The sequence below is a fragment of the Piliocolobus tephrosceles genome, chromosome 1, assembly GCF_002776525.5.
Source record: "Piliocolobus tephrosceles isolate RC106 chromosome 1, ASM277652v3, whole genome shotgun sequence".
In the NCBI taxonomy this organism is placed as follows: Eukaryota; Metazoa; Chordata; class Mammalia; order Primates; family Cercopithecidae; genus Piliocolobus; species Piliocolobus tephrosceles.
The window spans coordinates 94,143,305-94,170,252 of record NC_045434.1 but is presented as its reverse complement, the minus strand read 5'-3'; the positions used below and the strand labels follow the sequence as shown (position 1 = coordinate 94,170,252).

At 50.4% G+C, this 26,948-nt stretch overlaps 1 protein-coding gene and 1 non-coding gene across 2 annotated transcripts in view; one reads left to right on the top strand and one right to left on the bottom strand.

The window, feature by feature from the left end:
* The window catches only part of IQGAP3 (IQ motif containing GTPase activating protein 3), a 44,857-nt gene extending 18,921 nt beyond the window's left edge, over positions 1–25,936 (top strand). Inside the window, exons 16-38 of the mRNA XM_023214061.1 lie at positions 1,214–1,304; positions 2,795–2,962; positions 3,056–3,195; positions 3,300–3,470; positions 7,010–7,093; positions 7,255–7,326; positions 7,428–7,497; positions 10,548–10,756; positions 11,473–11,625; positions 11,926–12,089; positions 12,428–12,652; positions 13,790–13,930; positions 15,855–15,939; positions 16,339–16,571; positions 16,931–17,063; positions 17,197–17,299; positions 17,946–18,072; positions 19,793–19,880; positions 21,027–21,239; positions 22,250–22,416; positions 22,722–22,823; positions 23,277–23,385; positions 24,761–25,936. Of these exons, the coding sequence (XP_023069829.1) occupies positions 1,214–1,304; positions 2,795–2,962; positions 3,056–3,195; positions 3,300–3,470; positions 7,010–7,093; positions 7,255–7,326; positions 7,428–7,497; positions 10,548–10,756; positions 11,473–11,625; positions 11,926–12,089; positions 12,428–12,652; positions 13,790–13,930; positions 15,855–15,939; positions 16,339–16,571; positions 16,931–17,063; positions 17,197–17,299; positions 17,946–18,072; positions 19,793–19,880; positions 21,027–21,239; positions 22,250–22,416; positions 22,722–22,823; positions 23,277–23,385; positions 24,761–24,874 (3,162 nt within the window). The 3' untranslated portion in view covers positions 24,875–25,936. The remainder of the gene's footprint in view (positions 1–1,213; positions 1,305–2,794; positions 2,963–3,055; positions 3,196–3,299; positions 3,471–7,009; positions 7,094–7,254; positions 7,327–7,427; positions 7,498–10,547; positions 10,757–11,472; positions 11,626–11,925; positions 12,090–12,427; positions 12,653–13,789; positions 13,931–15,854; positions 15,940–16,338; positions 16,572–16,930; positions 17,064–17,196; positions 17,300–17,945; positions 18,073–19,792; positions 19,881–21,026; positions 21,240–22,249; positions 22,417–22,721; positions 22,824–23,276; positions 23,386–24,760) is intronic.
* Positions 21,906–22,005, bottom strand: LOC111544051. The gene has a single exon (XR_002732030.1). It is a non-coding gene; the product is annotated as a small nucleolar RNA U13 (small nucleolar RNA).
* Positions 25,937–26,948: the final 1,012 nt, after the last annotated feature.

The window sequence follows — 26,948 nt, the reverse complement described above, 5'->3', positions numbered from 1 at the left end:
TAAAGAAGGATGGCTCCCATTGCCAGGGCAGTGGGCAGTTCATGGGAAGAGCACAGACCTGGGAGCCAGAGAACTAGGCTGGATTTCCCACTCTGACCCTTAGTGACCATGTGACCTTGAGCAAATCCCTTGATATCTCTGAGCTCTATTTACTCATCTGTAAAGTACTGCCTACCTGGTCCTACCCAGCTCCCAGAATGAGGGTGAAAATTAAATGAATTGACAAATGGGGCAGGATTTTGAACCTGAAACGCCCTGAGTATATTGCAGTAGAGAGTGGTTGAGAGCCCAGGCTTCTAGGCCAGACTACTGGAGGCTACGTCTTGGCAGCCTGACCCTGCATGTGTTACTTAACCTCTCTGTGCCTCTGTTTCATTACCTACAAGCTTGTGGCAGTAATGAGCGTATCTCATAGTTATGGGGTGTAAGTGAGATAATATGACAGTAGTACTGGCTAACATTTATTGAGTCCTCACTCTGTGCCAAGCATCATTTTATGTGCTTTACAAGTATTAATGCATAAGAAAGTGCTTTAGAATACTGCCTGGCACATAGACAGTACTCAATAAAATGTTAGTTTACAAAGTCTATTATTAATGAGGAGAGTTGGGAAGGAGTAGAAATCTGGGGTTGTGTGAGGCAAGGAAGGATTCAAGCCTTTATCAGTCTGACAGTGTGGCAGGCATGGGATTGCTTAACCTGTGGCCTCATATAATCTTCCCACTACCTTGTCGGGTAGAGGAGTGTGGAGCAAGAAAAGGAAAGAGAAGATAAAAGTCATGGTCAGGATCAGCCTGAGAAGGTGCAATGAGGCCTAGGGGAGTGGGGCGTGGGGGCAGGTAGGTGGAGCCTCCAGTGTGGGCTATCCCTGGACATGACTGAGGCACAAGAGCACGGAATTGAGCTGTTGAGAAGGTGGTGGATGCTGAGGGTTTGAGGAGCTATGCAGAGCCTCTGTGGTTCTGGAGGTGCTGTGGCCAAACCGAGTAGACTTAAAAGCCCAGTAGGAAAAGAGAGCCTTCTGAGCCTGGCTGCATCCCAGGGAACCACACGCCACACGTGCCCACACACAGGACAGGGAGCTGAGTGGAGATCACTGTCCCTGTGGCTCCCAATGCCTGCCTGCGGTTTGGTTCCCTTAGGCATCTTGGCCTGGGAACCTAGAGAGATTAGCTTGGGGTCTCATCTTTTTTTTTCTCCCTCAATCCACCAGGTGACAGGGGATCCTGGAGCTGTGCTGTGGCTTGAGGAGATCCGCCAGGGAGTGGTCAGAGCCAACCAGGACACTAATACAGCTCAGAGAAGTAAATGGACTGAGCAGGGGACCCTGGGAGGGGAGGGATGGTGATGTGGGCTCAGCAGCAGCCCAGATAGTCAGGCGGCCTCCCTGGTCATCTCCGTCTTCCTTCAACCTCTGGTGAGGCAGGCCAGAGTCAGAGCAGGAGGGCTGCTGTTCGGACTGCAGGATGGATTTCCTGGCAGTCAGCAGGGCAGGAAATTCTCAGGAGGTGAGAATCCATAGTTCACCCGCTGCCTCCCTCTATGTCTTCCTGTGGACACTTTCCCTATAATGTGGGCGTGTGAGATCACGCAGTAGTCAGAAATCCCGTTTCTGCTGGTAACTTGAGTTTGGGTTCCAACAGTCAATCAGCTCTGGCTAGAAAATGTTTAGACTTGGAGTGAGAGAAGAGGAATTGGCAGGAGTTTGAGGAAAATAGACAGACTCAGTGCAAGTAGACAGGGGTGTGCTGATGTGTGGTGCTGGTGGTGTTAGTTCTCAGTGGTTGTGGTCTCTCTGTCCATCTGTCTGTCTACTAGTGACTGGAAGGCAGATGCTGTATCAGCCATTCCCACCTCTTAGGCTCTCTTCTCCTAAGAAACTGTCCCAGGGTTCTCTGCCCATATCCTGCCTTTATGCTTCTCTTTTGAGACAGGGTCTCACTCTGTCACCCAGGCTAGAGGGCAGTGTACTGTGATCTCCATTCACTGAAACCTCTGAAGCAATCCTCCCACCTCAGACTCCTGAGTAGCTGGGAGTACAGGCATGCACTACCATACCTGGCTAATATTTTTTCTTTTTTTGAGACAGAGTCTCGCTCTGTCACCAAGACTGGAGTGCAGTGGTGCAATCTTGGCTCACTGCAACCTCCACCTCCCAGGTTCAAGCGATTCTCGGGCCTCAGCCTCCTGAGTAGTTGGGATTATAGGCACCTACCACCACAGCTGGCTAATTTTTATATTATTAGTAGAGACGGGGTTTCACTGTATTAGCCAGGCTGGTCTCGAACTCCTGACTTCAGGTGATCTGCCTGCCTTGGCCTCCCAAAGTGCTGGGATTACAGGCGTGAGCCACAGCGCCTGGCCAATTTCTGTATTTTTTTTATAGAGATGGGGGTTTGCCATGTTGGCCAGGCTAATCTCAAATTCCTGGGCTCAAGTGATCTGCCTGCCTCAGCCTCCCAAAGTGTTGGGATTACAGGCATGAGCCACTGCTCTGGGCCTTTATGCTTCTGTTCAAGCTGATTTTCCTTTTATCAAGCCCCAACTCAGCCTAGACCCACGCTGCCTCCCTCGGAGTGCTTCCTTGACTGCTGCTGCCTTTCCCTCCAAGCACAGTTGCATGGTGCTGCTTTTCATGTATGTGTCTCTGTCCATCCTGGGATGTTCCCATCTACTCCTTCAGAAGGGTGATTTTGTGTCCTCTTTCACGGAATCTGTCCCTAGTGGACAGGCTAAGGCCCATGGGAGGGACTTGGGCGAAGGATTGACTGCTGTCTCCTGATGCCCCTGTCAGTGGCTGTTGGTGTGGCCGCCATCAATCAAGCCATCAAAGAGGGCAAGGCAGCCCAGACTGAGCGGGTGTTGAGGAACCCCGCAGTGGCCCTTCGAGGGGTAGTTCCCAACTGTGCCAACGGCTATCAGCGAGCCCTGGAAGGTGCCATGGCAAAGAAACAGCGTCCAGGTAATGGCCCCAACCTGACCCTCCTCTTCTCTGCCTGCCCCAGCCACCCCTTGCCTGCTCTGAACCTTTTCTGCTTGCTTGGTTTCTGCTTAGCAGACTCAGCTTTCTGGGTTCAACATGATATGAACGATGGCACTGCCTACTACTTCCATCTGCAGACCTTCCAGGGGACCTGGGAGCAACCCTCTGGCTGCCGCCTCCACACCTCTCACCTGACCCGGGAGGAGATCCAGGTTGACAGAGCTCCTGCAAGGGTGGGGGATCTTGGATGGGAATGCCCTGGAGAAGAGGCTCCCACTCCCCGAAAGACCACAGCATCTCTCTCCTGCCTCCACAGTCAGCTGTCACCAAGGTCACTGCTGCCTATGACCGCCAACAGCTCTGGAAAGCCAACACTGGCTTTGTCGTCCAGCTCCAGGCCCGCCTCCGTGGCTTCCTAGTTCGACAGAAGTTTGCTGAGCATTCCCACTTTCTGAGGACCTGGCTCCCAGCAGTCATCCAGATCCAGGTGGCAGGCTCTGGCTTTCTCAGTCTTCAGGGCCTGCGCTTATCTGGGCTCCAGGATATCCACCCTGCTTCCTTTTTACTGACATGGGAATGATCTTTCGGCCTCTGAATAGTAGTGGTTAAAAGCATAGGTTCTGGAGCCAGACCACGTATGTTTGAATCCCAGCTCTGTCACCTCTTAGCTGTGTGACCCTGGCAAGTTACTTACCCTCTCTCCCTCAGTTTCCTCACTGGTCCCTCAGTCTTTTCATCTGAAAAATAGGGCTAATGAAAGCACCTACCTTATAGAGTTGTTATGAGGATTAAGTTGGGTAATATCTCAAGTGTTTATAAATTGTGCCTGGGAGGTAGGTTAGAACATGGTAGAAGTTACCATGCTATTTATGTCATCATCATCACTATCCAGAGAGTGAGAGCTGCTTTTTAGCTTCCCCAAGGGAAGAGTGAAATAAGATTTAGCTGGGTGCAGTGGCTAACACCTATGATTCCAGCCAGTCAGAAAGCTGAGGTGGGAGGATTGCATGAGGCCAGGAGTTTGAGGCTGAAATGAGCTATAATGGCACCACTGCATTCCAGCCTGGGCAACAGAGAGAACAGAGTGAGACTCTGTCTCTAAAAGTGTGTGTGTGTGTGTGTGTGTATTTGTTTAGTAAGACATCAAGGCTTAGATACCAGTAGGGCTCGAAGAAGTGGTGGTTAAACAGAAAAGGGGTGAAATATCCTTTAGGAAGAGAAGAGTCTTCTACCTTTCCTCTCCAACCAGCCCTTCCCATTTTTATTCTTCCAACCCGTGGATGGTCCAGTGTGGCCTCTGAGACTGACCTGTAAGTAACCGCGACATGAGGCTGGTAGGGAAGATAGCCAGAGGTACTGTGCAAGCCAGGAATCATGGCAGTTGAGCAGATAGATACCTTCCCAGGCAGATGTGATCTGGAGGGCCTCACTGGGGTGCTGGCAATGTAAAGATGCTTTCATAAACTTTTTGAATGCCAAGAACATGCCACTTGGCACTAGGCAAGGGTGGGAGATGGGTGCGAGGCCTAAGGGTGAGTAATCACATCTCTCCCCTCACAGAAATTGGAGTACACTTGATGTTAGACATTGTGATAGGAGGGACACAAAGATAACACCAGAGGACTCCAAGGGAGACAGATGGGCAGACCGGGACTGGCAAATGGCCCTTGATTATGACTGACGGTGGTGGGGGGTAATTGAGAGCTCAGGCTTTGGGGTCAGAAGGGGGAGTTTGCCTCCTGGTCCTACCACTTCTGAGTCATATGACATTGGGCACCTTATGCCCTCTCTAGCACTCAGTCTTCTCATTCATAATGATGGTGCTCACCTCGTATGTTGGTTGGGAAGATTCAGTAGGAAAATTACATGTAGCACTTAGTGTGGTAAGTGCTCCATTGATGGGAGCCATTATGAGATTTTGTTTTCGGGGCATTGGTCCCAGAACTCAATACAGAACTTTAGTGATCTGTATTTAGTGGTCTGAATCATAGGGATTTCTCCATCCTAAGCCCAGTCTGGAATTTCACACTAAGGCGATGAAAAACCACACCGACAGTGAGAAAGAAGATGGAGTCAGAGGGAACATTTGTCACTAGTACCAGAGCTGTGCGGGCTGTGGCCTGGGTTCTGGGAGACAGAGAAAGAGAGAGGTAGCCCAGAGCCTTGAGCCTCTTGCCAGGGGAAAGGAAAATCCAAAATGAGGCTGCCTAGGTGTGCTGAGACTTTATCTCCTAAAAGCTCTGACCCACCCTGGCCAGAACCCCAGCCAGGGTCCTGAATTCTGACCAATTCAGAGGCCTTAAGGAGCCTGGTGGAGGTTGTGTAGTGGGAAAGGGCAGAGAGCAGACCACTCTGCCTTTTCCCACAGCAACTTTCCAGGCAGTACCTGGAGGAGGAAAGGAAAGAGTCCTGAGGGCAGGCATGGAAATGGGGCTTCCTGACCTCTAGGCTCCAACATGAACAGCTGGCGTCATGGACCAAGCTATCCTCTTTTACATCCTTTCCCAACAGAGGGGCCATGTAAGCCTTGAGGGAAAGCTGGCAGAACTGTCTTTAGGAAGGGCTGGGGGCAACTGAATGAGAGGGGTTGCTCCCAAGTTTTACCAAACTGAGATAATGTCAGTGGTAGTGTGTCTCCCAGGGCCTGTGCACTGGGAGATGCTGGACATGGGGACTAAAAGGCAGGAAGGGCCAAGCATGGTGGTTCATGCCTGTAACCTCAGCACTTTGGGAGGCCAAGGTGGGAGGATCACTTGAGCCGAGGAGTTCAAGACTGACCTGAGCAATATGGTAAGACCCCATCTCTACAAAACATAAAAAATTAATCAGGCATGGTGACACATGCCTGTGATTCCAGCTACTTAGGAGGCTGAGGCGGGAGGATCACTTGAGCCTAGGAGGTGGAGGCTGTAGTGAGCCATGACGGCAGCACTGCACTCCAGCCTTTGAGACCCTGTCTCAAAGGAAAAAAAAAAAAAAAAAAAAAGATGGGAAGGATTTCAGTGGGTAGAGATAGGGCTGGGAACAAGGGTGGGTATAAAAGGTTTGGGGACAGAAAACTATGAGGCATGTTTAGAAGAAAGTGAAAAGTCTGATGCAGCTAGGATCCTTAAGAAGGTGGGGACCAGTGGAAAGTCAAATAGGGAGTGTGGGGTCAGATGGTTGAAAACTTCTGGAAATAGGCTGGGACAGTCTAAGAGGTACTTTAGGAAAATTAATCCCACACAAGCTTGGAGTGAAAGGGAAAAGGCTCCTAGGAAGGAGACCAGAATGGAAGAGGGCCTTGAGATTTTAGAGACCAAAGGAGGCATGATTTGTGCAGATGTCAGTTGGACCCTTTGCAGCAGATCAGCTAGGGGAGAGGCCATTGGCCTGACAGCTGAATTACTGGGGACCTTGGTGGGAAGATTTGCTGAAAGCTAGAGTCAGGAGCTGGATTGTGTTGTAAAGAGAATGTGAGTTATGAGAGCATTAGTGACCTGCTGCCCAGGTGGCCCCTGGCAGAGATGGTGAGCACACGGCTTTGTGCCTGTATACACTTCCCATCCACACAACCACATTCATTTCCAGACTGCTCTCTGCCCACTTTCTGTGCACATGAGGGAGGGTGGAGTGTGTGATAGGGTGTGGGTGGTCTGCATATGGGTGTATGAGTGTATTTTAGGCTGATATGGTACATACTTTGGTGAAGTTGGTGAGTAGGTGTATGCTTTATTATCTTTTAGGACTGTATCTTATAGTTGGGTTTCTGTGAAGAGGTATTGGTTAGAGGTGTGTGGGTGTGGGTATGTGGGTGTTTGTTCTGGGACCAGAGAGTATGGCAGAGGGCATTGTTGGCTATGTGCAGCCATTTGGTCTTCCCCATGAAGTTGGAAGTTCTTTGAGAACAGGACCACTTTCCCCTTCCCCCTCTACGTAACTGCCCACTTCCGTTCCCTGGAGAGCCCAGGACAAGGATTTTCTTAAAAGCCTCTCTGGCCAAAGGAGACCTACTTGAGTTACTGCCCTTTCTCTCCTGATTTGCAGGCTCATTGGCGGGGTTATAGGCAGCGGAAGATTTACCTGGAGCGGTTGCAGTATTTTAAGGCAAACCTGGATGCCATAATCAAGGTAGCTACAGTGGTTTTGGCAGGCTTCTTTCTCTCGAAAGACCCTCTGAGAACAATCTTGCAGTATTGTCACCTCCTTGTGATCTCTGGATTTGGCTGAATTGGCCTGGGACTGAGGGTGGGCCCCAAGCTGGAGCTGAGGCAGTGTGTTTCTTCTCCCAGATCCAGGCCTGGGCCCGGATGTGGGCAACTCGGAGGCAATACCTGAGGCGTCTGCACTACTTCCAGAAGAACGTGAGTGTCACCTTGCTCCCCCTGCCCACATACCCAACCTTTACCCATGAGACTAGAGCAAGGACAGCCAGCAACCCTTTTCCCATCTGTGTTCGTGGCAGGTTAAGTCCATTGTAAAGATCCAGGCATTTTTCCGAGCCAGGAAAGCCCAGGATGACTACAGGATATTAGGTGAGCTGCCTGATCCACCCTCCCCGGCTGATGGGAGGGAGAGCACACCACAGAGCCAGGCAGGTCTAGACATCCTTCTGGGACTGCACAGCAGGTAAGGGGAAGGTAGTCACAAGTTGTCTGTGCAGGAACATGGAGCAGGGGTTGTAACAAAAGCCCACCTGCTCATCCCAATCACAGATAGCCTTGTCACAGTGAAAGTTCTAATCAGGCTTTTTTTGTACCAAGCTTAGATTATCTACCTATTGCTACCACCAAAGCAAAAAGAAAAGGATCTTGCTTCTTTCCTTCAGGTTCCAACTTCTCCCCTCCAGACCTCTGTGGCCCAGCACAAACAAGGCCTGGTGAGGCACACAGAGTCCATTCTGTGGTGTGGGGAATGTGGGAAGCACCCAAGGGAGTGCCATCTTCCTGCTCCATATTCCCCATTAGTTGAGTGCTCATTTAAAGCTTTAAAGAGGTCCTTCCTGGCCCTTGTTCTACAAGTTCAGAAGCCCAGCAAATGGCATCCCCTTCCTTTTTGTGAAATTGACAAGTAGTCCATTTCCACATTCACCTCTAGCCCCTGAGTTCCTGAAGCAGTAGACCCTTTCCTTCCTGGCCTTGAGGCTGCACTCTTGGGCTTCTGGTGAAATGTCCTGTTCAGGAATCCTCTCCTTCACCTCCTCAGTCCTTCTTTGCCCCTGACCTGCCCACAGGGACTTTGCCTGCCCCTTCTTTGGTCACGCACACTCAGGCCTTCTGCTTCCTGTCAACAAGCTTCTTTCTCTCCTTCCCTCTCCCCAACCTAGCCCATTCTATTTTGTCTCTGTGGCTACACTAATACCATTGTCCTGGCCATTCTTTGTCTTCTTTTTCTTCTCTTCAGTTTATGGTTTTTCTGGAAGAATTTGTTTTTCCCTAGTGCTGTCTCCTGACTTCACTGGCCCCCAAACTTTACTCAGAGCTCTACCATTTACTAGCGGTGTGGCCCTCAGCAAGTTACTTAACTTCTTTTTTTTTTTTTTTAATTGATTATTTATTTATTTATTTGGGACAGAGTCTCACTCTGTCACCCTGGCTGGAGTGCAGTGACACAATCACGGCTCACTGCAGCCTCAACCTTCCAGGCTCAAACGATCCTCCCACCTCAGCCTCCTGAGTAGCTGGGACTGGAGGCATACACTGCCACAACTGGCTAACTTTTGATTTTTTGTAGAGATGGGGGTCTCCCCATTTTGCCCAGACTGGTCTCAAATTCCTGGGCTCAAGTGATCCACTCGCCTTGGCTGCCCAAAGTTCTGGGATTACAGTCATGAGCCACCACACCTGGCCAATTAACTTCCTTCTTGCCCACTTTTCTCCTTTATAAACTGGACATAATGCTAATACCTGTCTTGTGGGGTTGTTTTGAGGAGTTAATATGCTGTATTTCATCGAATCCAAGATGCCATGAATTGTCTTGGATTCTACCTTTCTTCAGTCCTCAAAGATTTGTCCCCAGGCCAGGCATGGTGGTGGCTCACACCTGTAATCCCAGCACTTTGGGAGGCTAAGGCAGGAGGATCACCTGAGGTCAGGAGTTTAAGACCAGTGTGGCCAACATGGTGAAACCCTGTCTCTACTAAAAATACAAAAATTAGCCAGATGTGGTGACAGATGCCTGTAATCCCAGCTACTTGGGAGGCTGAGGCAGGAGAATCTCTTGAGCCCGGGAAGCAGAGGTTGCAAGGAGCTGAGATCATGCCACTGAATTCCAACCTGGGCAACAGAGAGAGACTCTGTCAAAAAAAAAAAAAAAAAAATTTTGTTCCCCTATTGTAGCCAGATTAATCCATTAAACCTGTACATGTGATCATGTCACTCACCTCCTTAAGAGTTATCATGATGCCCTGTTGCCTTGAGGGTAAAGTCCAATCTCCTAACCACAGCTTTGGGACTCTGTGATCCAGCCTTTCCCTGCACCTCTAACCTTACTGACCTGCCCCTCACCACCTACACCTTCTGCACTGTGTTCTAGATACAGTGGACTTCGAGCACTCCCCACATTCACCCTCTCCACTGCCTTTTCACCGACATCAGGGGTGTCTCACCTCCTCCTTGCAGTGTTTCTTCACTCCCCAGTGGGGTTGGGCAACCCACTTTTGTTTTCCCAAAGATCCCCATGTTTGCTCTTCTCAAAGTGCTAACCACATTGCAGTGAATTGTGGTTTATTTGTCTAGTTTCCCTACTAGACTGCCTTTAGGGACAGGAACTAGTTTTATTCATCTTCCAAATCTAACTTCTTCATTTATTATTAACTGTGTAACGTAGGGCAAGTTGCTTACCTTCTCTGAGTCTCAGAGTTATCATTGGTAAGAGAGGATAGTTATAGTGTACTGACCTCACAGGTGGTCTTAAGTGTGTAAAGCACTTAGAACAGCTTCTGTCTCATAGTAAACATTCTATGTATTAGTTGTTTTGTTGTTATTTCCAATAAATTAGCTCAGAGGCTTCTTTCTTTTTTGCTCAAATACCAATTCCAAAGGTGATTCAAGGAGAATCACCAGCTAGCTCTGACCTCCCCTATATTATAAAGCCCACTGTCCATCCCATCTACCTGTCCTTCCTAGTGTGTACAGACACTCCTGACAGAGGAACACTGTGAGGGCAAGCAGGGCTGAGTGGTGGCTGGCAGGTAGGAGGAGGAGCAGGTTGGCCCAGCAGAAGTGAGTGGTAAATTGCAGTCTAGACAAGGGAGGTCTGGGAGGATAATCAGAGGGAGCTGTGGCTCTGGCTTTAGTGTCAGAGGTCCCTGGGATAGGCCCAGGCTGGGGTGAATCAGAGGTAGGGGAAGAGCAGCTATTATGTCATCTCCAGTTATAAGACGGGGGCTCAGGGACAGGCCTGGCTAAGAGGCTATCCACTGCCCTCCAAGTGCAAGCAGAACCAGTTAGAAGAGGACTGGGGTTGGGGACCTGCTGATTCCAAGCAGAAAGGGGACTGGGGTGGGCTAACTCTGGGGCAGGGACTGGCGAGGAGGCCTCTGATGAGGCATGCCTAATCCTGATGCCTCCTCCCTTCCTCCCAGTGCATGCACCCCACCCTCCTCTCAGTGTGGTCCGCAGATTTGCCCATCTCTTGAATCAAAGCCAGCAGGACTTCTTGGCTGAGGCAGAGCTGCTGAAGCTCCAGGAAGAGGTAGTTAGGAAGATCCGATCCAATCAGCAGCTGGAGCAGGACCTCAACATCATGGACATCAAGATTGGCCTGCTGGTGAAGAACCGGATCACTCTGCAGGTGTGGGGCCCACCAGTCCTCCCCTTCCCCAGATCTGTCTACCTCTAGAGATGTGATGCTGACCATTCTCTATTTGCTAATCAATTTTTTCAAAATGGTGTGGATTTTATCACCTGACTCAGTTCCTTGTTCCAGTGGCCCTCTGCCATTCTAATAAATCATTTTGGGGGACCCATGACAGAGTAGAAAGAGCATGAGACCTAAAATCAGAATGCCTGGCTCTGCTGATTCCTAGGGATGGGGCTGTGGGTGCTCATTTCACTTCTAAGTCTGTTTTCTCATTAGCAAACTGGGAATAATGAGAATGTCCACCTCTCCAGGCCAAATATAGAGATAGATATGAAAGCTCTTTAAATCATAATTTACTATACAAATATGCAGTGACAGGGTAATAGTGATATAGTGATAGCTCCACCTCAAATGTGTATAGCAGTCTAATAAGAAGTGATAGCAAAAGCCAAATAGACACAATTCCTCAGCCTGGCAACCCAGTTCTCTTTGGGGACTCACTCCCATGACAGGAGAGGAACCAGATGGAATCTCAGGGCACTAGGAGGGGCCCTTCCTCACCCTAGAACTGCTTCTCTCCCCCAGCTTATGCCTGTTCCTTGAAGAGCAGAAAGCCCTGGCTCTTCAAGGCACTGATTCTAGACCATATATTCTGTGCCCTGGGATGGCCTAGGCTGGTTGTATCACCCATTCCTCCACCCCTGCAGGAAGTGGTCTCCCACTGCAAGAAGCTGACCAAGAGGAATAAGGAACAGCTGTCGGATATGATGGTTCTGGACAAGCAGAAGGGATTAAAGTCACTGAGCAAAGAGAAACGGCAGAAACTAGAAGCATACCAACACCTCTTCTACCTGCTCCAGGTTAGCAGAAGACTTTCCAAGGAGAAGTCTCTCCCATCTCCTGAGGGTCTGAGACTTCAAGGCCTTATTGTCTGTGCCTTTGACACCATGCAAGGTGTCCTTTCCCATAATCTTAATTCCTTATCCCTAGGAAAGGGGACTACCTCTTCCCCTGTTTGTCTGGAATGTCACTAGCACCTGGAGAAAGTGTGGTAGTGCTTTCTCCATTCCAGATTTCCATCAGGGGAAAACCTTTCTTTATCCTATCACTGGTCCTCGAAGTACATGGTCAGCCATTCCTGTCTCCCGTCTTGCTTGCAGACTCAGCCCATCTACCTGGCCAAGCTGATCTTCCAGATGCCACAGAACAAAACCACCAAGTTCATGGAGGCAGTGATTTTCAGCCTGTACAACTATGCCTCCAGCCGCCGAGAGGCCTATCTCCTGCTCCAGCTGTTCAAGACAGCACTCCAGGAGGAAATCAAGTAGGCTCTCCAGACACAAAGGAATGGGGAGGGAATGGGTTAAGAGATACCCCTGTTGGCTTCTTCACAAGGTGACAGCTTGTTGAGGCTTAAGGGTGGAAATGGAATCAGAAGACCTCTCTTCTCTGCCTCCTGTAGAGAAACTAAAACATCTGGGACAGCACAGTGGGAGGATATGGGCTGACCTGCTAATACAAAGAATGAGAGAGATATCAAGACATTCCTTAAGAGCGGGGACACCAGGGCAGGCTTTGAGAGCCAAAATCTCAAAAAGGAAAAGTAACGGTTTGTCCTACACAGAGGCAGAAGACTAGCTTCAATAACCTCTTAAACCACAGGTCAAAGGTGGAGCAGCCTCAGGACGTGGTGACAGGCAACCCAACAGTAGTGAGGCTGGTGGTGAGATTCTACCGCAATGGGCGGGGACAGAGTGCCCTGCAGGAGATTCTGGGCAAGGTTATCCAGGACGTGCTAGAGGACAAAGTGCTCAGCGTCCACACAGACCCTGTCCACCTCTATAAGAATTGGATCAACCAGACTGAGGCCCAGACAGGGCAGCGCAGGTGAGCACATGGGCAGAGGGAGAGCTCTTTCTGGGGAAGCTTGGGTGTACTTTGAAGGTGGCATATAAATGGGCATGCTGATTTATGCAAATATGATACCAGCTTTTTAGGCATGAATAAGGTAGTCTTTTAGACCCCCTCTGATAATTAACATGAAACTAATGTAAATGACTCCAGATCTGGTGGGCTTAACATAAAATGAGTACAGATGAATATGCAAATGTGCTTAATTGCTATGTCAGTGCTTGCAAATGATGTGTCAAATTTACTGGTAGTAGGGCCGGGCCCAGTGGCTCACGCCTGTAATCCCAGCACTTTGGGGGCTCAAGGTGGGCGGATCACCTGAGGTCAGGAGTTTGAGACCAGCCTGGCCAACATGGTGAAACCCCATCTCTACTAAAAATACAAAAATTAGCCTTGTGTTGTGGCGTACTCCTGTAGCGGGAGGCTGAGGCAAGAGAATCACTTGAACCTGGGAGGCAGAGGTTGCGGTGAGCTGAGATCGTGCCACTGCACTCCAGCTCTGGGCAATAGAGTGAGACTCTGTCCCCCCTACCAAAAAAAAAATTGCTGGGAGTTAGGATATGGACTCCTATTTATAGGGGTATAGATGAATATTTCTATTTATAGATGAATAGGCAAATGAGATAGTGGGAGAAATAGGTTGCCCTTATCGCCTGGGGTCATTGCTCAGGTCTCTAGGTGCTAGGGAAACATAGCCACGGAGGCGAGCAGGCAATCCTGGTGGCTGTTCTGGATGGCACAGGAGGCTTTAGGTGAGGAAACTATAAGGCTCTGGCCCAGCCTCTCCATTATTCCAAACTCCCAAAGACTATTTGCAGCGCAGCCGCCTGCTTGTCATCTGTTCCCCTTAGAAGTGTCCATAGATTCCAGGTTCTCTGTTCCTTCCTACATTCTTCCAGCTTCCCTGTAGATACTCCAAGTCTTCTTCACCTCCCGATTGCATTTCTCCAGTCCTTTCTCTCATTCTGGCCCTTTCTCCTTTAGCATGCTGAGCTGTCCTTAGCACATCTGTATGAGCTCTTGTTGTTAGACAAGAGTTTAAGGAATAGGGCCTTGGGGAAGGAGGCCATTGGAGGGGGCTCCTGCTTATACCTTGTCTCTCTCTGCTCATAGCCATCTCCCGTACGATGTCACCCCGGAACAGGCCTTGTGCCACCCCGAGGTCCAGAGACAACTGGACATCGCCCTACGCAACCTCCTCGCCATGACTGATAAGTTCCTTGTAGCCATTACTTCATCTGTGGACCAAATTCCGTATGTGCAACAGCCCCACCCCAGCCTACACATGGGATTTTGAGAGGGCCAGGCCACCATGGGGAGCAGAGCAGGGTGATAGTCCTGCAGGGAGGAAGGCAGGGAGGGAGATAGAGCCAGGGGTACTCAGAGGGGTTCCTGGAGAGATGTGGGGAATGCTCCAAGCTCCTGCTAGACAGCTGAGCTGAAAGACGGTATGTAGGTCTGCGTGTGGCCTGGTAAGATGTCAGTGGAACCAGAGGAGGGACCCTAAAATGATCTCAGGGACACTTTATTATCTAAGAGCAAATGAGGAGAAAATGGGACTCTTCAGTTGCTAATATCAAAAATAACTATGTTAAGCCCATAAAGTACTTTATAGTTCTCTCTTTTCTTAAAATTTAGTCAATACATTTGGTTTTCTACATTTATTTTTTGACATATAATTGTACATGTTTATAGGGTACAGTGTGATGTTTTGATACATATATACATTGTGCAATGAATGATGAAATCAAGGTAATTAGCATATCTATTACCTCAAACATTTATTTATTTGTGGTGAGAACATTCAAAATCCTCTCTTCTAGCTATTTTGAGATATACAATACATTATTATCAACTATAGTCACCTCCTGTGCAATAGAGCACCAGAATTTATTCTTTCTACCTGACTATAACTTTGTACCCATTGACCAACCTCTCCCCATCTTCTCTCCCCCTCTCCTACCCTCCCCAGGCTCTGGTAACCACCATTCTACTCTCTACTCCTGTGAAATCACCTTTTTTAGATTCCACATATGAGTGAGATCACGCAGTATTTGTCCTTCTGTGTTTGGCTTATGTCACTTAACACGAACCTCTAGGTTCATCTATGTTGTCGAAAATGGCAGGATTTCATTCTTTTGTTTGTTTTTCTTTATTTTTTATTATTTTTGAGACAGGGTCTCACTCTGTTGCCCAGGCTGGAGTGCCCAGGGCAAGATGAGGATGCTGAAAGGGGGAACCCACAGAGTTTATAACCCTGCTCCCCAAACCTAGAGAACTGGATTACGAGTTTACAATTAGGAGTAAGAAAAGATTGTTCTAGGCTTAAGAAAGGAAAGTACACAATGAGCTGTAAACTTCTGTCTCTGGTACCCTAGGAGTGGAAATTGCTTTTAAACGAATTTAATTACATTTGTAGGTGGCACATCCATAATAGGAATAATAATGATAATGAAGTCTAGCACATTTGAATAGTACTCTACCATTATGCATTACTCTTGCAGACATAATTTCACTTGATCCTCAAAAAACCCTGTGAGAAGAGAGGGCAAGAATGATCATTCCCATTTTCTAGACCAGGGGACAGACTTACAAAGGGGAAGGAGATAGCCTAAGATAATATCTCTGGCTGGTGGTGGAGTCCAAACTGGAGCTTCTCCTCCTGGCTACTTGATCTCCTCGGGACCCTGCCCCTAGTCCAGACTAGGCCACTCACAGGTGCTCTGTGACAGCTGACAAGGTTGACTACCTCGGAGCCACCTAGACTGCCCTAGGACAGGGTTTTGGCTGTGAGTGTCAAATACCCAAGCTTTAGGTTAACAGTGCCTCTGGGGGATGGGGGATGACTATGGTGATCTGGGGTGCTCTGTAGGGGAGACCAGAGAGTCTCAAAGAAGAGGTTCTCAAGCCAGGTTGGAGGTTGTGTGAGACATTTAGTAGATAATAGGCCCCTGGTCCTGACTACTGACACAAGGCAGGAGGAATGTACAAGGCCCAGAGATGTTCAGAGGAAGGCAGCAGGGAGGTGGCTATGTATAGTGGAGGGACAGTGCTTGAGCTCCACTCTGGAGTGGCTGAGCCTGGGGGAGAAGAGATAGCCATGCACTCAAGCTCTTATATCTGGCAGAAAGAGATGGGCAGAGGCACAGGCACAGTGCACCTGTTTCTTTGTCCCCAGGTACGGGATGCGATATGTGGCCAAAGTCCTGAAGGCAACTCTGGCAGAGAAATTCCCTGACGCTACAGACAGCGAGGTCTATAAGGCAAGTGTTATCTTCCCACCCCCACCTTCCAATCCCTCCTTTGCTTTGCTGGTACCTGCGATCCTCAGACTGAGACAAAAACACAAAAAATCCTATGCCATAAAAATCCAAGGAGGGAAATATGCTGCCCTTTATAAATGGAGCCTGGCTCACGCTGGGGCATGAGCGAACAGAGTGGGCAACACTGGCTTCTTGTCAGGAGAGCTGGATTCAAGTCCCAGCTCTTGCTCAGGTTTGCTGTGTGGCCTTGAGAAAGTTGCCTGCCTGCTCTGGGCCTGTTTTCTTTGAAGTGAGGGGGTTGGCCCAGGTATCCTTTCCAGCCAAGCAAGCTGGGAATGTGGGGCTGCACCAGTCAAGGTGGCCCCTGGACACTTCTGGGAGAGTCTCCTCTGCCCTCAGGTGGTCGGGAACCTCCTGTACTACCGCTTCCTGAACCCAGCTGTGGTGGCTCCTGACGCCTTCGACATTGTGGCCATGGCAGCTGGTGGCACCCTGGCTGCCCCCCAGCGCCATGCCCTGGGGGCTGTGGCTCAGCTCCTACAGCATGCTGCAGCTGGCAAGGCCTTCTCTGGGCAGAGCCAGCACCTGCGGGTCCTGAATGACTATCTGGAGGAAACACACCTCAAGTTCAGGTCTTGGGTCCCTTTCCTCTCTGTCCCCTTTCTTCCCTCTTCTCATCTTTGACATCCCGCTTCTCCCCTCCAGAATCCATGAGGACAAGAGGCATAAATAGAAGGGAAGAGCGTAATGAGTGGGGTGGAGGATAGGTTGTTGGAAGGACTCCCCAGTGGAGAGAAAAGGAGACTATTAAGAGAGATTGGCTTGAGGGGTCACTGGGACGGAGGTAGGGCAGGACAGAGGGCAGAAGCTGAGACTAGAGAGTCCAAATTGGCCTAAGCAATCGCTGGAGAAGGCTGGGGAAACGATGGGGACGGAAGATGTGTGGGGTGCTGGCCCTCCCCGCTCTCTCACATGCCCTCCCTTTGGACAGGAAGTTCATCCATAGAGCCTGCCAGGTGCCAGAGCCAGAGGAGCGTTTTGCAGTGGACGAGTACTCAGACATGGTGGCTGTGGCCAAACCTGTGGTGTACATTACCGTGGGGGAGCTGGTCAACACGCACAGGGTGAGGGGCTGAGATCTGGAGAGTGTTGACTGGGTGGGCAGGGGTTTGGTAGCCTGTGATGGGGTAGTGGGCTGGCCCCAGGGAGAAGACCTGGCTCAGACCCTACATTTCCTTTTCTTCCTCTGTCCTGCAGCTGTTGCTGGAGCACCAGGACTGCATTGCCTCTGATCACCAAGACCCCCTGCATGAGCTCTTGGAGGACCTTGGGGAGCTGCCCACCATCCCTGACCTTATTGGTGTGTGCCCTCCTTGGCAGCCGGGGCCAGCTAAGGGGCCTGCAGGGAGGGAGGGACAGGAAGGCAGACAGGCCATGTGAGCGCGCCCACAAGTCTAGGTCTTGTGCCAGGCGGCTAGTTCCATACTCTCCCTCTAGTCCTGACATGGGCACAGGGACACAGATTGATGTGGAGAAGGCAGACAGACAGTAGAGGGACCCGCGATCATCAGGTAAATGGCCAGTTAAATGATGTGAAAGAGGCACAGGGATAAGGGTCTCATTAGGTTTCTCTGAGAAGGAGGCGTTTCCGGGCCATGGAATAGGAGGAAGCCAACTTACTGGGAGGAAGGATAGAATGAAGATGGTGATTAGAGAGAGCCAGGAGCTGCAGGCTGGGGGAGGCATGGCTCCTCTACCCTCAGGGCACCCAGGGCTGAGGGTGTGAGGGTGGCACAGCCCCAGTAACACGAGGGTATGCTCTGTGGGTAACAGCCCTTCCATCGGTGCTAAGGGTTGGGGGCACAGGGTGGTTCTGCAGGCCAGTGTGGGAAAACTTCCTGGAAGAGGGACATGTAGAGCAGCCGATTTAACATGACCCGATCGGTGCGTGCGTGCGTGCATGTGTGTGTATGCCTATCTCCCTCTCATTCCTCACCACACCTCAGGGGAGAGCATTGCTGCAGATGGGCACACGGACCTGAGCAAGCTAGAAGTGTCCCTGACACTGACCAACAAGTTTGAAGGACTGGAGGCAGACACTGATGACTCCAACACCCGTAGCCTGCTTCTGAGGTGGGTGACACCAGCCTCTGCCCCTGCCTACCTGAGCTCCCCAGCCCTGAGGCCAGTAAAATGGCCTTACTTTGAGGCGCCCATTTCACTTTCTTCCTGGGCTCCCTTATCCTTCAGGAAGTTCTCCCTGAAGCCTACCTTTATTCCCCTTGCTGCAGCCTTGGCTGTTTTCTGTCTGATATCCTCAGCCTTTTGCTCTGTGTTGTACTGAAAGTAAAGGAATGGTGAAGATATTGGCAACAGCAGATGTTTGCATATTGTGCTGTTTACCAAATGGCTTTTTTATTTTTTCAAGTAGAGACAGAATTTCGCCATGTTGCCCAAGCTGGCCTCAAACTCCTGGCCTCAAAGCCATCCACCTGCCTCAGCCTCCCAAAGTGCTAGGATTACAGGCTTGACCCACAGCGCCTGGCCCAAATGCTTTTTTATGTTATCGTTTATTCTTAGAAACAAGCTATGAGGTAGATGGTGGCTTCTCCTCTTCATAGTTGAGGAAAGACTCAGTAGTTATGTGATTTATCCAAAGTTCCATAGCCAGTGGGTTGTAGAGCTCATGTTCTAATTCCGCTTTTTTTTTTTTTTTGGATACAGAGTCTCACTCTGTCACCCAGGCTGGAGTGCAGTGACGCAAACTCAGCTCACTGCAACCTCCACCTTCTGGGTTCAAGCGATTCTCCTGCCTCAGCCTCCCAAGTAGCTGGGACTACAGGTGCTTGCCACCACGCCCGGCCAATTTTTGTATTTTTAGTAGAGATGGGGTTTCACCATGTTGGCCAGCCTGGTTTTGAACTCCTGACCTCAAGTGATCTGCCTGCCTTGGGCTCCCAAAGTGCTGGAATTACAGGTGTTAGCTACCACGCCCAGCCTAATTCCACATTCTTGTTGAGTGTGATGGTCAGGAGATGGGCATGGGGCTTTTCTTCCCCAGTTCTACAAAAGTGAGGGAGGATCCCCAGTAGGGGTGGGCTGGTCATCTGGGCAGAAGTGGAGCCAAAGTGCCAGCTCAAACTCCCTGCCAACAAGGCAACCCCCCTTCCACCCACTCATGCACTCAATAAACAAGCGAGCTGACCAGGCGCTGTGGCTCACATCTGTAATCCCAGCACTTTGGGAGGCCGAGGCGGGTGGATCACCTGGTCAGGAGTTCGAGACCAGCCTGGCCAACATGGTGAAACCGTGTCTCTACTAAAAATAAAAAAATTAACCGGGCATGGTGTCGAGCACCTGTAATCCCAGCCACTTGGGGGGCTGAGGCAGGAGAATCACTTGAACCTCGGAGGTGGAGGTTGCAGTGAGCTGAGATCATGCCATTGCACTCCAACCTGGTGACAGGAGTGAAACTCCATCTCAAAAAAAAAAAAAAAAAAAAGTGAGCTGAGTATCATCTTTGTCCTGCCCATCAAAGGGCTGAGAGCAGGGTCGGGCTAGGGCTGAACACAGCACCACCAAGAGGGAGGTGGGTGTCAGATGCATTGAGAGCTAAGGAGAAGGGATGGCTGGGCGGGAAGGACATGTGTGCTCAGCTGAAGGACTCAAAGGAAGGTAGTTTGTAGGGAAGGTATCCTAGTCTACGACATCCCCTATCCCTCGCTCTCTCTCCTTACCTCCTAGCAGCCATGCTATAGAGCATGGTCCACTTACTCTTAGACCTCTGGCCAGTCCCATGTCCAGGCCCTTCCCCTGCCCCTTACCTTTCCTCTGTCACTGCCTCCTTGTGCAGCACCAAGCAGCTGTTGGCCGATATCATACAGTTCCATCCTGGGGACACCCTCAAGGAGATCCTGTCCCTCTCGGCTTCCAGAGAGCAGGTGGGTAGCCGCACCAGCCCACAGGTTCTGTCTCATTCATCCCCGCCTCACTCCAGCTGCACCGCTGCTGCTTCCCTCCTCTGAACCTCACCCACAGTCGGCCAGAAGCAGACACCTATGCTCACCAGTAATGAAAACTCTGGTGGCCTGCAGGGTGAGGGACACAACTTTAGCCCTGGGAAGCCTCAGGCCCCACCCCTCTCCCCACTGCACACACTGAAACAAGCACCAACACTAGGGCTATGGGGGGGGCACTGAGAGCCAGTCTGGGAAGGCACCTCTGGAAGGCCTGTACTCAGAAGAGTGGTCTGCTAGAACGCCTGGAGGCAGGAGAAGGTAGTAGGCGGGTGGGGGGCCAGGGGCATGTTGGGCCTGCTGGAGCGAAAACTGAACCAGGGTCTTCCCAGGGAAAAGGTGGGGATGGCCAGTAGAGGTATGTCCCAAAACGGAACAGACAGGGAAATGCCCCCAAACATCCTGTGCCATCAGAAAGATCCATTGTTGGGAAGTCACAGCTAGTGTCTGTCCGGAATCCTTTATGCTGTGACCTGGGTTTGGGTCTTCTTTGATCCACTCTTCCCCTATGGTGATCTATGAGGTGATCTATGAGGCCCTCCCATGTGTGACACCATGTGTTACAATGGTTTTTTTTTTTTTTTTTTGAGACGGAGTCTCGCTCTGTCCCCCGGCTGGAGTGCAGTGGCCGGATCTCAGCTCACTGCAAGCTCCGCCTCCCGGGTTTACGCCATTCTCCTGCCTCAGCCTCCGGAGTAGCTGGGACTACAGGCACCCGCCACCTTGCCCGGCTAGTTTTTTTTGTATTTTTTAGTAGAGATGGGGTTTCACAGTGTTAGCCAGGATGGTCTCGAACTCCTGACCTCGTGATCCGCCCGTCTCGGCCTCCCAAAGTGCTGGGATTACAGGCTTGAGCCACCGCGCCCGGCACGATGTTATACCTTGATATTCTTCATAAGCTATGCCCTGCCCCAGCCATACCCTGCAGAGGCTGGGCTCTGGGGCACTTTCTTAATGATACCCAGAAAAATCTCAGGCCTCCCTTTGTTGCTGGTGCCCATGGAGCCTTCCCTGGTGTGGGAGCAGACTGGTAGGGCCTGGTAGACCCCTCCAGCATCCCTGTGTCCCCAGGAAGCAGCCCACAAGCAGCTGATGAGCCGACGCCAGGCCTGTGCAGCCCAGACACCGGAGCCACTGCGACGACACCGCTCACTGACAGCTCACTCCCTCTTGCCACTGGCAGAGAAGCAGCGGCGTGTCCTGCGGAACCTGCGCCAACTTGAAGCCCTGGGGTTGGTCAGCGCCAGAAACGGCTACCAGGGGCTAGTGGACGAGCTGGCCAAGGTAACAACCTGGGCCTGGGCTCCGTATGCCTTTGTGTATGTGTGTGTGTGCGTGTGCATGTACATGTTAATCCATAAATGTTGGTGGGCCCCTGCTGATGAGTGCCCACCCAAAATTGTCACCAGCCAGAGGAAGGCTGAGGGTCTGTTTTGAAGGAAACATCTTTTTTTTTTTTTTTTGAGACAAAGTCTCACTCTATCATCCAGGCTAGAGAGCAGTGGTGTGATCTTGGCTCACTGCAACCTTCACCTCCTGGGTTTAAGCGATTCTCCTGCCTCAGCCTCCCAAGTAGCTGGGATTACAGGTGTGCGCTGCCATACCTGGCTAATTTTTGTATTTTTAGTAAGAGACATGGTTTCGCCGTGTTGACCTGGCTGGTTTCAAACTCTTGACCTCAGGTTCCGCCCACCTTGGCCTCCCAAAATGCTGGGATTACAGGCATGAGCCACTGCACCTGGCCAAATTTTTGTATTTTTAGTAGAGACAGGGTTTCACCATGTTGGCCAGGCTGTTCTCAAACTCCTGACCTCAAGTAATCTGCCTGCCTTAGGCTCTCACAAAGTGCTGGGATTACAGGTGTGAATCACCACACCTGGCCTGAAGGAAAGATGTTGAAATTACTCAGGGAGGAGGGTGTTCTTGCAACTCTTTTTTTTTTTGTTTCCACATTACCTGGGTAATGTGCCCAGGTCAGAAGGTTTGAGAGAAGCGTATTTCACACATGAGCATGAAAACCCAATCCTCAGCTTATGACCTACAGAAGTATCCTTGTAACTTTCTTTTACCAAAAAACAAAGGCCTTGAAACCAGTTAGTCCTCAATGGACAGAGGCCCTGAGGACATGCGTTAAGGATTTGGAATACCGTCCTTGAGATTTTCCTTCTAGGAAAACAGCCCTGAAGCCTGTTCTTCCGAAGAGCCTCAGTGTGTAGCTCTTGGGCTTGTGTCAGGCCCTAAGTCTCTCCTACCAGGAAGGACCACTCATCCCTCCCTCTGTTCCCCAACCCCAGGACATCCGCAACCAGCACAGACACAGGCACAGGCGGAAGGCGGAGCTAGTGAAGCTGCAGGCCACGTTACAGGGCCTGAGCACTAAGACCACCTTTTATGAGGAGCAGGGTGACTACTACAGCCAGTACATCCGGGCCTGCCTGGACCACCTGGCCCCCGACTCCAAGTAGGTGCTGCTTTCTCGTACTTGGATGGTTATGTGTGACTTCTCACCCCTGCCCATGTCACCTTTGCCCCACTATCTCCCAGCTGTGAAAGGGGAATCTCACCCAGCACAGCACGGTCCCTTCGTAAGTCTGGTCTTTGAGCCTCACTTACAAAGTCTTGGGCTCAAGTGCAGCCCTCCTCCTCTGTCTTCCATCAGTGAGAAGTCTTTCTTGGGGTCTCATTTCCTTTCCAGCCACAAAAAACAGGTTTCTTTGGTGGTAAAGTGTTTGTTGGATGAATTCTCTGGGGCCTTCTTTTAATCAGGAGTTCTGGGAAGGGGAAGAAGCAGCCTTCTCTTCATTACACTGCTGCTCAGCTCCTGGAAAAGGGTGTCTTGGTGGAAATTGAAGATCTTCCCGCCTCTCAGTATGTGTCTTTGGAGGGCAGGATGTCAGCCCCTTCCTGTCCTCTAACTTGGGGGTGGTGCTGTGGGCTGGGCACCGGGTGGAAGAGAAGGAGGAGCATGGTCTCAGTCTTGAAGGAGCTGCTAGAATGATGGTGGAGACAGAGCATGCCCAGACAGAAAGTGAAGGGCCGTGGACATGGTCTAGCACAGTTCTAGATGCCCTGAGGCAGAGGGTACTGGGAAAGCTTTCCAGAGGTGAGAACAGCTGGGTAGGGCGGGGCAGATAAAGAGATGGTGTGGGGAACAGAAGTAAAACTAGGAGAAGACAGCGAGCTGGACCCTCTGGGAGTGAGAGAGGGAAAGCTGGCTCTGGATGACACCGCTGCCCAGGATGAGGAGCAGTAGGTGCAAGAATGTGGCTGTAGCCCTGGAAAGAGGCAGTGGGTTCCTGTTTTGAATCCTGTTCCTGACAGCTTCAGAAACGTCATCTTTGACATCACCCCGGGAGATGAGGCAGGAAAGTTTGAAGTAAATGCCAAGTTCCTGGGTGTGGACATGGAGCGATTTCAGCTTCACTATCAGGTGAGGGGACAGTCCCATGAGCCTGCAGGACACCTGCTGGGCTTTAGGTGCTGGCCTGAAGAGAGCAACTGGCCTCACTTCCCTAGTCCTCAGATGACACCAGCTCAGTTTTTCACCCAATCAGTATCGTCTGTTCCTGAAGAGAAGGGTGGGGGTCTTTGCAGCCCCAGCCCCCCTTTCCCCATGCCCTGACACAGACCCCACTGGCAAGCATCAGAGAGAGTGGAGTGGGCTGCTGGTGTCAGAAGCAGGATTAATATTTGAAGCCCTATCACATGTCAGGGACTTTACATGTTACCTCCTTTAATCCTCTCCACAGCTCTGAAGTATTATCCCTATTTTACAGGCTCTAGGCTAAAAGGTTAAGAAGCTGGCCTAAGTCATAGGCCAGTGTTCAGGAAAGGAGTGAAGCAGTGGTGTTTTTGGGTTTTGTTGTTGCTTTTTTGGTTTTTGTGTTTGTTTGTTTGTTTGTTTGTTTGTTTGTTTGTTTGTTTGAGACGGAATCTCACTCCATCACACAGGCTGGAGTGCAATGGCACGATCTCGGCTCACTGCAACCTCTGCCTCCCAGGTTCAAGCGATTCTTCTGCCTCAGCTCCTGAGTAGCTGGGGTTACAGGCACACACCACCACTCCTAGCTAACTTTTTGTGTGTTTTTAGTAGAGACGGGGTTTCACCATGTTGGTCAGGCTGGTCTCGAACTGCTGACCTTGTGATCCGCCCACCTCGGCCTCCCAAAGTGCTGGGATTACAGGCATGAGCCACTGTGCCCGGCCAAGCAGTAGTTTTAAATCCAAATCTTTTTGCTCTGCTGTTTTGCCTTTTGAGTAAGAAAAATGATTTTGGCCGGGTGCAGTGGCTCACGCCTATAGTTCCAGAACTTTGGACGGCCGAGGCGGGCGGACCACAAGGTCAGCAGTTCGAGACCAGCCTGGCCAATATGGTGAAACCCCGTCTCTACTAAACATACAAAAATTAGCCTGGTGTGGTGGCACCTGACTGTAATCCCAGCTACTCAGGAGGCTGAAGCAGGAGAATCACTTGAACCTGGGAGGCAGAGATTGCAGTGAGCTGAGATCACGCCACTGCACTCTAGCCTGGGAGACAGAGTGAGACTGTGTCTCAAAAAAATAAATAAATAAAATAAGGAAAACAATTTCAAGCCCTGGTTCTGCTTGAGCTGACATTTGATCAAGTCACTGTACCTCTCTTGCCTCAGTCTCCTCATTTGTGAAGTGAGATTTCAATGCCCTACTTCAGTGGCCAGTGCCACTGGTGACTGCAGAAGGCCCCATGATGTGAGTGTTTTGCACATCATCTGACTGGACCACATTCAGAAGCCCTTAAACTCCCCTCCCTGCCTCTTCCCTCCTAGGACCTCCTGCAGCTCCAGTATGAGGGTGTGGCTGTCATGAAACTCTTCAACAAGGCCAAAGTCAATGTCAACCTTCTCATCTTCCTCCTCAATAAGAAGTTTTTGCGGAAGTGACAGAAGCAAAGGGTGCTCCCCAAGCCCCTCTTACCTCGCTGGATGCTTTCTTTAACACTAACTCACCACTGCGCTTCCTTGCAGACACCCAGACCTCAGGACTGGGCAAGGCCCAGGGATTCTCACCTCTTCCCCAGCTGGGAGGAGCTTGTTTGCCTGGCCACAGACAGTGTATCTTCTAATTGGCTAAAGTGGGCCTTGCCCAGAGTCCAGCTGTGTGGCTTTTATCATGTATGATAAACCCCTGGCTTTCCTGCAGGATGGTAGAACATGGACCTTGGCCTGGGAAGGCCATTATTCTTGTGTCTGCTACTGCCCTCCCATGGTCACCCCAATATTACAAGCACTGCCCCAGCGATTTGATACCACCTCTGTGTTCCTTCTCTTTGCACTCGCACAAAGCCAGGGCCAGGCTCCCCATCCCTACCACCCATGCAGTGGGAGTTCCTGCCCTGCCTGAGTCTAGGCACCTCTGCTGCTGTGATCTGCACACCCTTCAACCCAGGCAGGGACTGGGGGGATGCAGTGTGTGTTAGTGCCCACGTGGCATTGTGGCACTGTGGCCCCCCACGGCGGCATGGGCAAGTTGACCTTCCATTAGCCTCAAGTCTTGTTCTCTTGTTTGTGGTCTGTTTAATATGTGGGTCACTAGGGTATTTATTCTCTCTCCCATCCTTACATACTGGATCATTGTGCAGCCTTAATCAGGGTTTTAATGCTTTCTTTTTTTTTTTTTTTTAGCTCAAAGAGAGTTCTCATTTTCCCTATTCAAACTAATATCCATGCCATGTTTTATACCTTGGATTTAAAGTCACCTTAGGTTGGGGCAACAGAGTTCTCACTCATGTTTAAGATCTTGTTATTTCAGCTTCATAAGATCAAAGAGGAGTCTTTCCCTTTTCTCTTTTACCCTCAGGATTCTCATGCCTTACAGCTGACTCTTCCAGGCAATTTCCATAGATCTTCTGTCCTGCCTCTGCCACAGTCTCTGTTGTCCCCACATCTACCCAACTTCCTGTACTGTTGCCCTTCTGATGTTAATAAAAGCAGCTGTTACTCCCACATCTGTTGTTAACCCTTATTTCATTTTCTGTGGAGCTGGTCTTTAAGTTCTGGAACACATCTTCCCTGAGAGAACTGGGGAATCCTTCCTGCAGCCTCCCCCAGCCCTCTGCCTGCCTCCGGTGTGGGCCCACTCTGCCCGCCTGAGCTCATAAAAGCTTAATGAGATGTGGCATTTATTCTCTCTTCCCTCCCCTGGGGGACAGAGAGGAGGAAGGAATGCTTAGGTTTCGATTCTGTTTTTATCGGCCACTCTGAAGACTAAAGCTGAGAAGGGAAGCCACTCTAACTTCGACCCCATCCATTTTACACACAGTTCCAAGCAGGTTCTTTTCCTGAGCTTTAGGTGGTGATATCAAAGGTGCTTAAGCCATAACTCCTTAGGTATTGTAGATTCTACACGCTGATCAAGATCTCCTTTCCGAGGGGAAAGCTCCCTCCTTTCCTCCTTGCTTTCAGAAAGTAGAGAGGGAAGTCTGCTGGGGAGGGGACAGTAGAAACAGACACCTGCCCTGACATCTGAACTCCCAGGCAGCTCCTGTTGGGGACACACCTTTGCCGGGTGCAGTCTGCCTCCTTCTACTCCGTTCCATTCTGTCACTCAGGATCTGTCTTGCTGTCACATCCAATCTCAGTCACAGCCTCCCCCCCCTTAACGTGTCACAGCAAAGACTTCAAGTACTGCCTTGCTCTGGGTGACAGTGACATTTACCAGTAGATCCAAGTTTCTACATGTGATCAGTCATCATTAAAAATCTCATACTCACCAAATGGCTGCAATGCTCCCCCACAACCACATGATCTCAGCCACATATACCACATATAGAAATGTCACAATAGCTACTGTTACTGAGAGTCTATTGTGGGCTGGGATATTTACATACATTTACTCCTCACAACAACCCTACAAAGGTTGTTGTGGTCTCCATCTTGGTTTAACATGATGAAACTGAGGTTCAGAGTTGGATCTGACAGCTACCCAAGGCTACTCAGCTGGAAAGGAGCAGAACGG